The following is a 14,604-nucleotide window of genomic DNA, read 5'->3' as shown; positions in this document are numbered from 1 at the left end:
GCAGCCCCCGGGGGGTGCGAAGGGCCCGGCCCGTGCGGGGCCCGGCCCGGGGGTATTGGGTCGAGAATCGCTCGGGTTTGGGATGTTTTTTCGTGCAGCCCCGGCGTGAGGAGGGCGGGGGCCGCAGCGCCGGGGCTTCCTCCAGCGCTGAGCATCCAAAGCGCTGCCTCCGCCTGTCCTGCAGCAGCCGCTGGCCTTCCCCTCCCACCCTCCGGCCCCCTGCGCTCGGGTTTGGGATGTTTTTTCGTGCAGCCCCGGCGTGAGGAGGGCGGGGGCCGCAGCGCCGGGGCTTCCTCCAGCGCTGAGCATCCAAAGCGCTGCCTCCGCCTGTCCTGCAGCAGCCGCTGACCTTCCCCTCCCACCCTCCGGCCCCGTGGGCACTGCACGGGCGCTGCGTTTGCTCTGAATCCCGAAGTACTCAGGGATATTCCTCCATCCGACAGCATTTATCTCATGGAGAACGGCCCCACTCCCCTGTTACCTTGTGTTTCCTGGGATCCGAGAGCCATGTGCTGTCACCATTTAACCGTTGGCCACCATTGGGGTATCCTTAGCAAACATCGGGTTTCAAAGGAGGCTTTCGGTGATTTTTGATTTTGTTGCGGTCAAATCGTAGCGTCACGTCGGAACAAAGGCGTCTTCCACAAAGTTTGGATAAAAAAGCAAAGTTCTGCTCTGTTGGAGGGAGGTGTCAGGCTGTGCTGCCATTTCAGATGGACCCTGGGCGTGGGGAGTGCTCTGAAAGCTGCAAAAGCTTCACTGGAATTGGGTTTAGGCAGCTTTAGGTCAGCGTAGTTTTCAAGTGCAGGGAATTATGGAGACAGGACTAAAGGATGTATGGAATGATTACATAAATGGAGCCTTCAGCCAGGACAAGGGGGGTTGTGAGCAAGGTCCTGAGGCACGAACAGGCACTGGGTGAGATGAGGTGGGACACAGCAAACCTCAAGCCACGTCATGAGGCTGAGGAGCTCTTTGCCACAGAATGTCACAGGAGCCAAATGTAAGACTTGAAATAATATTTAGAGTTGAAATAATATTTAGAGTTGCGACAATTCAGTGGGAGAAAAGATTTATTTGGTGCTTTCTGGTGTGACTGTCAGGTGCTGCTGCTGGAATTGTCCCATCAGAGGTGCAGGAAATGAAGATACAAGAGCTGATTCTGTGAGGACACAACAGAAACAAAAAAACACACACTGAGAAGCAAGAATAAGAATAAGGAAATAAGAATAAGAATAAGAATAAGAATAAGAATAAGAATAAGAATAAGAATAAGAATAAGAATGGAGTTTCAGCATTTTTCTTACGTATCCACCAAAGCTTTTTAAGCTGTCTCCAAATGAGTTGTTAAAGACCATTTGCCTTATATCAAAGAGGGAACATTAAATAACAAACTGAAGTTGGGGTTTTGGGGCAGTGTTTCGTCAACATTATGAATTCTTCTTGCTTTAGTTAATTCAATCCCAGGCTCTGCAGCGAAACCTGGGACAGGTTTCTCTGTGGAATCAATCACCACTGACAAAGATTCCAGCTGCAGGTCAGAAAGGCTTCTATCTAACCAAAAGTGGTTTTTCCAGTTTTGGGAGAAGGCAGAATAATTTTCCCTGAGTCTGTCAGGTGCTCAGTTTACAGCCTGTTAACCTCAGGAAATAGTGATGTGGGAAGAACAGAGAAAATCCAAACTCATGGTGCTCTCTATAGCTTCAAGGATGAGGTTAGAAGATTGTTTCCTCCTGTTTGTGGTACAGAATGAAGAGGAAAATGAGACAGGTTTGCCTTTTTTTTAAGCAGCTGTCTCACTTGGGTACTGCCACGATTGCCATGATAATGGTTTTTGGTAAAGGAGTGGTTTGTACAATTTGTAAAAGAAAGAGATATGGGGTTAGAGGACCTTTTCTTTTGTTTGCCGGCTTCCCAAAGATAAAAGAAAATGACTCTAAAATCAGGAATACAAAAATAAGTTACATGGAGAGCCTGACTCCACCTTTCCTAAAACCCCCCACCAAGAAACTGAAGACAGCAAAAAATCCCCTCCTTTTCCTCCCCTTTTAACATTCAACAACCCCGGCTCTTTTCACATCTCCTTCTCTTCCATCTGCTCTCCATCCTCCACCCACCCCAGCCTTTCAGTCCTCTTGGAATTGCTGGAGGATGTCAGTGCAGAGTCCTGGGGAGCTCAGCACCACTGGCTTCATTCTGTGCCTTGGCAAAACTTCTCCAAAGTCATCCATTAGCAAATAACCAGATCAAAATGAACGTGGTATTTATTTTTTTTATTCTGCCTTGCCATTACTGATTAACACAGTTGGCATAAAATCTAGAAAATATCAGATAATCCCTAAATCCAAGCCCAGGATTTTCTGTCTGGCGGTTTGGGCACTGGATTTCCGTGGGAGATTTCACGTTTGCCCTTGACCTCGGCCACAAGGGCCAGGGCAAAACAACCACTTCAGGGCAAAGTGGTGTTTTAAAAATTGTTAATAAAGGATCTCTCAGATCCAGCATTGTGGCCATATTTATTGCCCCCTCCCCGTTGTGGAAATAGAATTGTGTAACATTTCTGAAAGGGGCATTAAAAAAATAAAAGAAAATGCTTCCTGCACATCAAGAGCCCGCGTTCCTATGGAGATGCTGGTGATGCAGGAGCTGGCTTTGGCAAGATAAGGTAATCAACAGTTTGAGATCCTTAGCACATGGAACATAGGTCAGGCATGCCTTAGGAGTGTGAGAAATAAATTTAGAAACAGAAGTGGTGTCTGGGGAAGCTTTGATAGGTAGATCCCAGGATTAAGAGCGCGACAGGACTGTGTAGATCTGCACACCTGGGGCCTCACTGCCTTGTCTCCCCACAGATGTGTCTCCTGTGGTGGCAGGACTCATTGGAGCCACCGTCCTGGTGGTTTCTGTCTCAGTCACAGTCTTTGTGTGGACATGCTGTCACCAGCAAGCAGAAAAGAAGCACAAAACCCCCCCGTACAAATTCATTCACATGCTGAAAGGCATCAGCATCTACCCGGAGACCTTGAGCAACAGGAAGAAAATCAACCGGATCCGGAGAGACAAGAACGGCACGGCCAAGGAGGCGGGCAGGGGGAACCTCCTGGTGGATGCTGCTGAGTCTGGGCTGATGGGCTCCGACAAGGCTCCGGACGCGCCCGGCGCAGCTCCCCGCGTCGACCAGCTCCCCATCAAAGTAGATTACGGAGACGAACTCAGCCCAGATCAAAGCCTCACCCCGGGAGGGAGCAAAACCTCCTCCCCCTCTTCCCCGGGCGACGACGTCATGCTGGGAGACCTGACTTTCTCAGTGGACTACAACTTCCCCAAAAAGGCGCTGGTGGTCACCATCCAGGAGGCGCACGGGCTGCCCGTGATGGACGAGCACACCCAGAGCTCCGACCCCTACATCAAGATGACCATTCTGCCCGACAAGAGGCACCGTGTCAAGACTCGCGTGCTCCGCAAGACCCTGGAGCCGGTCTTCGACGAGACCTTCACCTTCTACGGGATCCCCTACAGCCAGCTCCAGGACCTGGTGCTGCACTTCCTCGTGCTGAGCTTCGACCGCTTCTCCCGGGATGATGTGATTGGGGAGGTGATGGTGCCCCTTGCAGGGGTGGATCCGAGCACGGGGAAGGTCCAGCTGACCAGGGAGATCCTCAAAAGGAACATACAAGTAAGTTATGAGGCTCTTTGCCCTGTGTTTGATCCCAGGTCTTTGGATCCGTGGTTTAACCACCAGGAATAATGCAATTCCTCAGCCACGAGGCCTGGCTCTCCCCAGGTGCATGGTTTTGGTATGATGTGGCTGTGGTTTTAGCTGGGCACTTCTCTGCTGTGTGGTGATGGCAGGTGGGTAAGGTTTTGTCACCCCTGAGGCACAGGAATGAGGAATGTTATGATGGATGGTGTCAAGAAAAAAGGCAAATTCCCATCTCCAAATAAAAGCTGATGTGGTAACATCACTTAGATGTGCAAACCTCACTTAGAGAGGGAGATTTGTCTGATCTGACCAGTTTAGACCCCTCTGCTTGGAATTATTTACATCTGAATTGTTGCTGTAAAATTGTGCCAGTGCAGCCTGATGGGATTCCCCTTGTCCTGGAGCAGAAATCAGCGCCCAGGAACCCACCTGAGATGGGCTGGATTGGGAACAAAAGGCAGACATCTGACATTTGGGTGACATGAATCCCAGCGAAATGAATCCCACTCTCGGTGCCTGGTGCTGTAGACAGAAGGATGAGCACTCTGGAGCAGATGTTTGTGTGCTCAGGGAGGAGGAGGAGGGAGAGGAGGAGGTACTTAAGATTTTAATCCTCTTGCTCAGTTGATTTCTGCTGCCCATCTCCCAGGTTCAATAGCAAAAGGCATTTGGGCTCACTTATTGATGTAACATCTGGGAAATCATTGCTGGGCTCTATAAAATCCTTCCTTGTGTCCTAGAGTGGCACAGTTTAACTTGAAATGTTTCTACTTTATGGGGTGTTCAGCTTGATTATTATTATTATTGTTGTTACTATTGTTATTATTATTATTTAAAGGAGATTCTGTGTCAATGACCCCAACAAACCAAGAGTTCTGGTAATTACTTGGCTGCTCTTCAGTTCTTGGGATGCTTTTTAGGATAAAACAAGTGGCTGGTTCAGGGTCTTTAATATTTTTTTTTCAGTGCATTGACTGGATCTCTTAGAAGAAATAGATTAAAAATAGAGGGAAAAATAGATTTGAATATAAATAATTTTAATCAAGGATGCCAATTATTTGCCATTTATTAGTAATCAAAAATTGGTTTACCTTGAAAATCTGCATCATTCCACAGCATCACAACCAAACAAAGTTTGTCTGGAGGCTTCAAAATCTGGGATGCAGAATTGCATTTAACACCCAGTAATGACCCAGTGACCCAGGCCAGACCTGCATCCCACATCCCATCCTAGTGAACATTCCCAAAAGTTTCTAACTGACAATCACAGACTGCAAATTACTTTGAAGCAGAATCCCAGAATCCCAGAAGGATTTGGGTTGGAAGGGACCTTAAATATCATCTCATTCCAACCCCATGCCATGGGGAGGGACACCTTAAGACCAGAAGAACCCCAAAACTCTTAATAACATCCTCACTCCATAAAAAATCTCTCTCTGGCTGTTGCATTCTTGTGTATCCAAGGAGCCAAAGTTCCAAACATTTCCCTTCCAGGGCCAGGAACTTGCTCAAATATTTATTCTCCTCCCAGAATTTTGCAGGAGCAGTAAGTTCCCAGCAGCTGGACTTCTATGGTCCTCGTGAGTCCCAAATCAGGATAGTTATCATCCTGTGATTCCAGGCATTTGAAAAACTTGTGGTAAACACACAGAAACCGCTCAAATCAAAAGAATGACATTAAAATGAACGTTTTCCATGTTTAAGTTCCCACTCTGCACTTTCCCCACTCAGCTGAGCAGGAGCACTGACAGAACTTCACCTCAGAGCACGGAATGGGGCATTTGCTGTTGTGCCTCAGTGTTCTGAAAGGAGAAAAATCCCTTCCTTGGGGCCTCGCTGACCCTTTGCTCTGCCAGGTCCCAGCTCCTGACGGGGCAGGAGGAGGTCTGGAATTCTGGGAGAGAGCCCAAAGTTTCAGCAGCTCTGTGACTGACACCCCACGAGTTCCCACCCCTGGCTGGTGCTGTTCACCTTGACAGCAAATCAACTCCATCTCAGTCAGTGCCAGCTCAGTGGAAGTGAGCACACACCATCTGGAAACCAAAACTAATTATCTTAATGTTATGCTAACGTAATGTTACTCTTTGGAAGGATGCACAGCAGGTTTAACTGAGACCTGAGATAAAACCAGCTCTGGTTTTATCTTCTTTTCATCTTCATCCTGTAGCTTTGCAGGCTGAACTGATGGTGAGACTGCCAGGACACTCCTGAAGAGCCTGAGGAGCTCAGCTACTGAGGCTCCACCAAAAATCAGTGGCATTTGAGCTCCCAAACCCCTCAGAGCCCTTTAGTCACAGATGCCCAAAGCCAGCCGTGGCCACTCCTCCCTCAGAAGGTCCCACCAGGTTTGCCCTGCTGGAAATGCAGAATTCCAGGCTGTGGGGGCACTCACAGCTCTGGGGGGAGCACGGGGTGGTTTCCCTTCTGCACCTGAGGCACCAAGAGTGGCCTGTGGCTCATTTTCCCACTCTTTAAGGCATTTAGCACAAGGAAAGGGAATTCTGGCGACCTCCAGAAATCATCCCTGGCTCTGAGACCACCTCGTCCTGACGAGCTCTCTGTGTTTCACCCTGACAGAAGTGCATCAGCAGAGGGGAGCTGCAGGTGTCCCTGTCCTACCAGCCCGTGGCACAGAGAATGACCGTGGTGGTGCTGAAAGCCAGGCATTTGCCAAAGATGGACATCACCGGCCTCTCAGGTAGAAGCTATTTTCTCCAGCTCTGCACGTGTGGGGAAAAAATAAATCCCCAAGTTCACTTGCAGGGCTTTTCCCTTGTTTCAGCTGAAGGTTTTGGCTGTTTGCACATTTTTCCTCAGATTCTTCCTGAGGGTGATGGATCGCTCCGAGTGCTCCGTCACTCACCCGCAGGTGGTTGTGCAAAGCAGCCCAAATCCTTCCTGCTGGGAGCCCTGGTTGGTTTGTTCAGGCAGGGGTTGGTGGAGGCAGCAGCTCTCTGTGCTGGATCCAGAACAGCCTGGATCCATGGGATCCATGGGATCCACAGGCCGAGGCCAAAGGTGTGAGGAAAACTGGGAATGGCCCTGGGTGGCTGGGGCTGGACATGAGCCCAGGTGTGCCCAGGTGTGCCCAGGTGGGCAAGAGGCCGATGGCACCTGGGCTGGACCAGCCCCAGGGTGGGCACAGGAGCAGGGCAGTGACCGTTCCCTTTGCTGGGCACCGATGAGAGACCTCAAATCTGGGTCAGAGCGTGTCCAGAGATGGGTTCCCCACAGACAATAACCCCATGTTATTGTCAAACATGGTCTGGATCTGCTTCATTTCTTCTCAGGAGGAATTTCCCCATGGAAAGGGTGCTCAGGCCTTGGCAGGAGCTGCCCAGGGAGGTTTGGAGTGCCCATCCCTGGAGGTGTCCAAGGAAGGGCTGGAGGTGGCACTCAGAGCTCTGGGCTGGGCACAGGGTGGGCATCGGGCACAGGGTGGACTCGATGATCCTGGAGGGCTTTTCCAACCTCAATCATTCCATGATTCTGTGATTTGAGGTCCTGAGCAGCTGTTCCATGGCTTTGTCAGGCCCTGCCCCTGGGAGAGGAGGGGGACAAGCGTGGTGAGGAGCAGTGGCAGGCTCAGAATGGAGAGGAAGAATTCGAGACAATTCTGGCTCGGTGTTTTGGTTTTTCCATTTCTGTTGTTTTTGCTGGGTTTGTTCTTGTGCTGTTCGAAGAGAGGAGAAGAGCAGCTGTTCTGGCTTCCCTGTTTCACAGATTCTCAGACTCCTGAATCCCCTTTGCAAAGTTTCCTTCGGGATTATGGGGAAATGGTTGGAGTCAACCTGAGATTCAGTAACAGCCTGACTGAGAGCAAACGTAGCCCTGGTTTTGCAGCTTTCTCCTGGCCACCTCAGAGGGAATGCAGACAAATGAAGACCAGGATTAATTATTGTAGGCCCTACGTTTTACTCTTTTGTTAAAAAAAAAAAAAAAAGGAAAAAGAAAAGCCCCAGGATAAATTTTTCGGTGATGTTCTACCTGCAGTATTTTGTGACTAACACTGTTTATTTTTATGTGATCTTTGTATTATGCATAAGCCCAGTGCAGCCGGGTAAAAAAAAAGGTGAAAAAGAGGCAGTGCCAGCTGGGCAAGGGCCTTCCAGCTTCAAAACTTGTTCAGCACGAGAAAAAAAAAAAGCTCTCAGTGCCTGGTATCTCGATTGTAATCCTGCACCAGTCTCTGCATAAAGAGCAGCTGCCCGAGGGCCGGGGGAGGCTGGGGGGAAAAGGGAGGCTTTGTTTTAAACTTTCTTCTTTCCCAGCACCTTCCACTGGCAGCGTTTCCCATCTGCAAATTATCAAAACTGCCTGGGCCCTTTGCTGGGCTGTGTCCTGAACAAGGGTGGGGTGGTCAGTCTGGGGAAGAGAGGGATTTGGGGTGACCTTCCTGTGGCCTCCCAGTGCTGGAAGGAGCCAGCAGGGAGAGGGATTGTTTATGAGGGCCTGGAGTGGCAGGGCAAGGAAAAACGGCTTCAAACTGCCAGAGGGCAGGGCCAGATGGGATATTGGGAAGGAATTGTTCCCTGTGAGGGTGGGGAGGCCCTGGCACAGGGTGCCCAGAGCAGCTGTGGCTGCCCCTGGATCCCTGGCAGTGCCCAAGGCCAGGTTGGAGCCACCTGGGACAGTGGGAGCTGTCCCTGCCCACGGCAGGGGGTGGGATGGGATTTTTAAATCCCTCCAAGCCCAACCCACTCCGTGCCCGTGTCTCACACCCTGTGCTGGAGCTGTCTTGGGCTGTGTTATTGGTTCCTCCCTCTCCCCCAGCAGACCCCTACGTCAAGGTGAACGTTTACTACGGGCGCAAGCGCATCGCCAAGAAGAAGACCCACGTCAAGAAGTGCACTTTGAACCCCGTCTTCAACGAGTCCTTCATCTACGACATCCCCGTGGATCTCCTGCCCGACATCAGCATCGAGTTCCTGGTGATCGACTTCGACCGCACCACCAAGAACGAGGTGGTGGGGAGGCTGATCCTGGGCGCCCACAGCGGCAGCGCGGCGGGCGCCGAGCACTGGCGCGAGGTGTGTGACAGCCCCAGGAAAGCCGTGGCCAAGTGGCACAGCCTGAGCGAGTACTGAGCACAGGCCGACCCCTAGGACAGACTTAAACCTTGTTTTAGCTGTAGGACTAAACTTTCGTTGAGAAGCAGCAGCTGATTGGTTCTCTTAGTGATGTGATTTTTTTTTGCAGGGCACTAAAATTCTAAGGAGCATTAAAAAATCGATGGGGAATAAAGAAATAAATGGAAAAAAAAAAAAGGTACCACGAATATATATAACAGTGTAATCACGCTATTGCATGCCTACTACAAACTGAAATTAGTATAACTGCCAATATCAAGTTGCAGGTTTTAATACAATTATCTGTCACTATGGAAGTTGTGTTTGTGCCGAGCTGTCTTTGCTGGTATTCACCAAGATTGGCCTGTCTTTATTAGGCTTCTCCCAAAGTTTCTGAATTCTGCTGTTTAACCTCTAGTTTCTTGTTAGTTTTGCCTGCCCATTGGTTCTTGCAGTTCTGTTCTGTGCTGGTTTGGGAGTCCCAACCGCGTTTCCATGTAGAGCTGGGTTAGAATTCTGCACTGGCACAAAAGGAAAATACAGGGAAAATGGCACTGGCCTCCAGAGAAGAAACAATTCTGTGTCAGGCACCGAAATCCTTGTTGCTGGGATGGACTTGGGGAGCTGTGAAGTCACAGCCTCCAAGGCTTGACTCTAAAATCCAAACCCCAACGAACTGATCCCATTGCTTTTGCCGCGTGGGAGTCACGCAGGCAGGATCTCACAGACTGTAGGAATTGGGGAAATCCTGCTCGGTTTCGTTGTATTTAATCCTGTCTGTGCATGAAAGAAACCCAAACATTGATTGGTGAGGAAACCCTTAAACATGAAATGCCAAATTCTACCTGGCTGATGAGTTCTGTCCAATGGCAAAGCAGAGCTGAGCTAGGGAAAGGCCTTGGAGGCAGAGCTTGTGCATGAAAAGATCACAAAGCTTCCCTTCATCCATGCTGGAGTCAATTTGCATCAGACGTGGTCCTGCAGTCACCCAAGAGCTCCCAAAAGAGGAGCAAACCCAGGGCAAAGCCTGGCACTAAAAAATGGGCCAGACCTGGAGTTTCAAGGCAGCTTGGGGGAATCCTGAAATCCTGACTGACTCCTGAGTCTGGGAACCACCTGCAAGGGGACAGATGGCCCTGACCAGAGGGACCTTGAGCACCTCAGGCTGTTTTAACCCTGCAGAGTAAGGAATTTGGAACAGAAGTTCATAAAGTTTGGCAGCAGCTGCCTGACATGTGGTGGTGCTCACACGGCCCTGGAGCTGCCTTTGGACGCAACCAGAGCATCCTGGCACAGAACTGGATTTGGGTATTCTGGCTACAGCCCAGCCAGGGCACAGATAAGGATGATAACTGGCAGCAAATAATTCATGGTAACCAGTGTTGGTGAATTGAGCAGAAATAATTTTAACTAAAATTGTTCCTGGGCTCTCCAGTGGAAAAACAGAAGCAGAACTGGGTTTGCAGAGAGGCTCTTGGACAGCCCCAGGTTTTCAGGAAACCTTTCGCTGCTCCCAGGCAGCCACTCTGCTCTGAGCCCTGTGGGATGCAAATAGGAATGCAAATAACAGATTATCATTTTTAAAAAATTTAAGATCATTTACCTACTTACAGGATTTGACTGCTGAATTTTAGATCCCTGTTGGAAAAATGATCCTTTTCACCTTCTCTCTCCTGAAATGGGAATAACTGAGCGAGGCTCCCCCGGCTCCCCACGAGGCGCCAGGGAAGCAGCAGCTCCGTGTGAACAGGCAGCACTTTGTGAGCTGCCACCACTTTGGCATCTCTTCCTAAGGCATTATTTTTGGAAAGCTGATTTTTCTCACTCACAGCCACTCACTCACTGGCCCTCCCTCCCAGGCAGTGGCTCCTTGAGGCTGCAGCTCCATTTCTCAGCAGACACAAGTGTGGATTTTGCTCCCCCCGTTACCCATCCCCATGGCCAGGATTTCTGCCTGAGGTTGTAGTAGATTTTATCAGTGTCTTAAATGCTTTCCAGCTCGAGCTCTTGGTGGCTCAGAGCCACAGCCCAGAGAACGAGTTCCCCCTTGGAAATTGCTGTAGATCTCTTTCAATCCTAGTTTTTGCACTAAGCAATTGCGTTGCTGCAGTTTAAGCAACTGTCACGACTTCTCCTCGGAACATGCTTTGAACACCGCTCCAAAGATCCGACCAGGACTAACAGCAACAACAAAATGCCCTTCTCCCTTCGGTGTGAAAAGCATGACTAAGCCTAGATGATCTTAGGATTCCTTTAGTTGCAAAGGAAAGATGAATTTCTTGTCAAGGAAACATGCTCAGGGTAAATAGACTTAGGCTATCGGGCAGGTAGGAGTAGCTCCAACACTCTTCTGGAATAATAGGAAACTGAAGATGTGCAGATATATATTTTTTAAAACATAAAATAGACAGTAAGTGACAGCGGACTCACTGTAAAATCTCCCAGGTGTGGTTATTCTTTACCTTGTGTCTTCTATTGTAAAATGAACTTGGACAGTTACAACTTTGTGTGGAAAAAAAAAAAAGAAAAAAAAAGAAAAAAGGCAAAAAATCTAACTCAACCTGTGTGAAACTGCATAATGCTATAAGCTAACCTACATTCTGTAATGCTACCTTGTATGTTGAATTTGTTAACGCACATTGAGCGTGCAAATAAAAATTAAATCACTTTAATTGTGCTGCCTGTGCCGTGTGTGACCGTGGGCAACACGAAGGCGACTGAGCGCTCCGAGGATTTGTTTCTATAAATATGCATTTCTGCTGAAAATGTGCATTTAATTCACGGGAGAAGCACACACAGAATAAATCTCAGTGGAATAAAGAAACGCAGCAGAATCCTGGCAAATGAAATATTAAATTAAAGCGAGTCTGGAAAAGAGAAGGATTCAGGGTGACCCAATTGTGGCCATCCAGCACCTAAAGGAGCCATCAAGGAAGATGGAGAAAGACTATTTATAAAGGCCTGGAGTGCCAGGACAAGGGGAATGGCTTCACACGGACAGAGAGGGGATTTAGTTTGGATTTTGGGAAGGAATTCTTCCCTGGGAGGGTGGGGAGGCCCTGGCACAGGGTGCCCAGAGCAGCTGTGGCTGCCCCTGGATCCCTGGCAGTGCCCAAGGCCAGGCTGGACCAGGCTTGGAGCAGCCTGGGACAGTGGGAGGTGTCCCTGCCATGGCAGGGGTGGGATGGGATGAGTTTTAAGGTCCCTCCCAACCCAAACCATTCCCTGATTCCGTGATAACCCTTTTACTTAAGCCTTAGCCCATCCCAAACCCTCACTGCATTATAATTTGGTGTAATTTGGTACAATCTGGCATGAACAGATATTCATTAAGTTGAATCTAAGTGGGGAAAAAGGACATTACACGGGCAGAAAAAGAAGCAATCTGACTGCAGGGCTTGTAACCAGGCTTTTCCTCAGAACGTGCTTCCCAACACCACTCCAAAGATCTGACCAGGATTAACAGCAGCAGCAAAATTCCCTTCTCCCTTGGTGTGAAAAGCGTGACTAAGCCCAGATGACCCTAAGATTCCTTTAGTTGCAAAGGAAGGATGAATGGATGGAAGCGTTCCTGGACCCCTGGTCGAAACTGAATTCTCCAGGAAGGTTTCTGTCCATCCCGCCCTGGGCAGGACACAGCGCTCCCTCCTCAAGCGCAGGGATTTGGCTTCTGGGGTTGTTTTTCTGCAGCTGCCCATCGACAGTAGCCAGAACAACATCGCTCGGCACAAAGCCACGGCTTTAGAAAAGGCCAAATAGCCCCGGGCTGTGTTTCCCCAGCAACAGATTCCAGCCTTAACGCCGCTCTCTGCTCTCCTTGAGAGCTCCCCGTGCGGCAGAGAACAACTTCCAGAGGTGCTTCAGGTGTCTCAAAACGAGCTTCAGGTCTCGTCCGCGAGGAACCAGGAGGTTTCAGCCCAGGCTTTACGAAGAGGTGGGCGATGATCCTGGAAAAGGGATGTGGCATTCCTCGGCAGAGGGAGGCGAGGATCACAGACCCGTGATTAGGGTTGGAAGGGACCTTAAAAATCATCCAGTTCCACCCCTTGCCCTGGGCTGGGACACCTCCCACTGTCCCAGGTTGCTCCAAAGCCCATCCAACCTGGCCTTGGGCACTCCCAGCGGTTGGAGCAGCACCAGCTGCTCTGGGATGTCACAACTTTTGTGCTTTCCACACCTTGGAGCACCTCGTGTGCCTCCTCCAACACAACCAGAGTTAACACTAAAATCTGACTTCAGCTCTGCTCTGGGACAAAGACAAAACCAATCCAAGTGCAACAGGGACTGTCCCATCCCCAGGCTGGCCAGGGACAGGCTCGGCTGTCCCAGTCACACTGGGGAGGGAGGGACTGGAACACACAAGTTCATTAAGCTCGGCCAGAGTTCTGCTCCGGAGATTTAATTCCAACGTTTCGCTCCCCAGAGGCAGCCAGAGAAGGTGCTGAAGACACAAAATTACCCAAACCCACCAGGATTCTGCAGGTAATGAATGACCCACGGCACTCAGAGTTGAGCTAATCAGGGTGACCTAAATGCAGCCTTCCAGGACCTGAAGGAGCCCACGAAAAACATGGAGAGACACTCTTTGCAAGGGCCTGGAGTGACAGGGCAAGGGGGAGTGGATTCAAACTGCCAGAGGGGAGGGTTAGATGGGATATTGGGAAGGAATTGTTCCCTGGGAGGGTGGGGAGGCCCTGGCACAGGGTGCCCAGAGCAGCTGGGGCTGCCCCTGGATCCCTGGCAGTGTCAGTTTGGAGGAGGCGTGGAGCAGCCTGGGACAGTGGGAGGTGTCCCTGCCCGTGGCAGGGGGTGGGATGGGATGAGCTTTAGGCTCCCTTCCCACCCAAACCGTTCTGGGATTCTGTGACTCTTGCGGGCATTCAAATTCGATGCCCAGCGAGTCAGGACACAGAGGTTTATTTAACACTGATACTTCCCCTTCATTTCCACGTTCTCTGCAGCGTCACTGATCAGGGTGTTCCAAACCTCTCAGTGATCTATCAGGGCAATAAACAGAGTTATTGAGCAGTTGGCTAAAACTATTCAGCCCAAGTGCACAGTCACTGATTATCTTCTACTTATTGTGCAAAATGTGAAAGGGAATCTCTCTTCATCCTTCTCTGCTTGACTCCCAGCACCACACGCCTTTAGAAACCGATGGGTTTCAGGTTCTTACCCCATTCAGACGAACGGAAACAAAAGGATTTGCATCATAAAAAGGGGGGAAAAAAGGCGAACAGAATGGGTTCGACAAACCATGAACAGAGAAAAGGTTTTGTGGAGAGCATGGAAGCTCAGCCCCGACTCTCTTCCCCCCTTCCCCGGCTCTGCCACTGCCACCGGCGGGATTTTGCTCGGCGCTTGGCACAATTGGGTCTCTCCTCCTCCAGCTCCGCTCCTGCCTTATCTCATTCCCCGCAGGAGCGGATGGCGTTGCCAGGGCGATGTGAGTCACTGCCGATGGCAGCGCTGGCTGGGGCCCTGCCGGCATCTCCTGCGAGCGGGAGGCACCGGAGGCTCCGTGTCCTTTCGGAGCCCCAAAGGCGCGGGGCTGGGGCTGCCCCGGGGGTCCCTCTCTCCCTTATTCCACCCTCATTGAGATGCAACAGCTGGATCCGAGTTCTGAACGAGCCTTTCCAGAGCGGCGGGGGGAGCGCGGGGCCCCTGCGGAGGCTCCGTTGTTGTCGGGAATTGGAAAGGATCCAAAAAGTAAAGCCAAGAAAGACCCTCCAGAGCCTGCAGGGGCTGGGGAGGGATTCCTGTGAGGAGCAGCTCAGGGAGCCTGGGGAAAAGGAGGCTCAGGGGGGACCTTGGGGCTCTGCACACGGCACT

At 50.4% G+C, this 14,604-nt stretch overlaps 1 protein-coding gene across 1 annotated transcript; it reads left to right on the top strand.

Annotated features, from left to right (window-relative positions):
- Positions 1-2,622: 2,622 nt before the first annotated feature.
- SYT11 (synaptotagmin 11) lies at positions 2,623-11,444 on the top strand. Its single transcript, XM_017727839.1, has 4 exons — positions 2,623-2,655; positions 2,813-3,676; positions 6,281-6,404; positions 8,480-11,444. The coding sequence occupies exons 1-4, from the start codon at positions 2,623-2,625 to the stop codon at positions 8,788-8,790; spliced, it is 1,332 nt and encodes a 443-aa protein (XP_017583328.1). The 3' UTR covers positions 8,791-11,444.
- Positions 11,445-14,604: the final 3,160 nt, after the last annotated feature.

Source organism: Corvus brachyrhynchos, unplaced genomic scaffold, assembly GCF_000691975.1.
Source record: "Corvus brachyrhynchos isolate BGI_N302 unplaced genomic scaffold, ASM69197v1 scaffold122, whole genome shotgun sequence".
Taxonomy (NCBI): Eukaryota; Metazoa; Chordata; class Aves; order Passeriformes; family Corvidae; genus Corvus; species Corvus brachyrhynchos.
The sequence above is the reverse complement of the archived record's forward strand: the minus strand, read 5'-3'. Positions and strand labels throughout refer to the sequence as shown.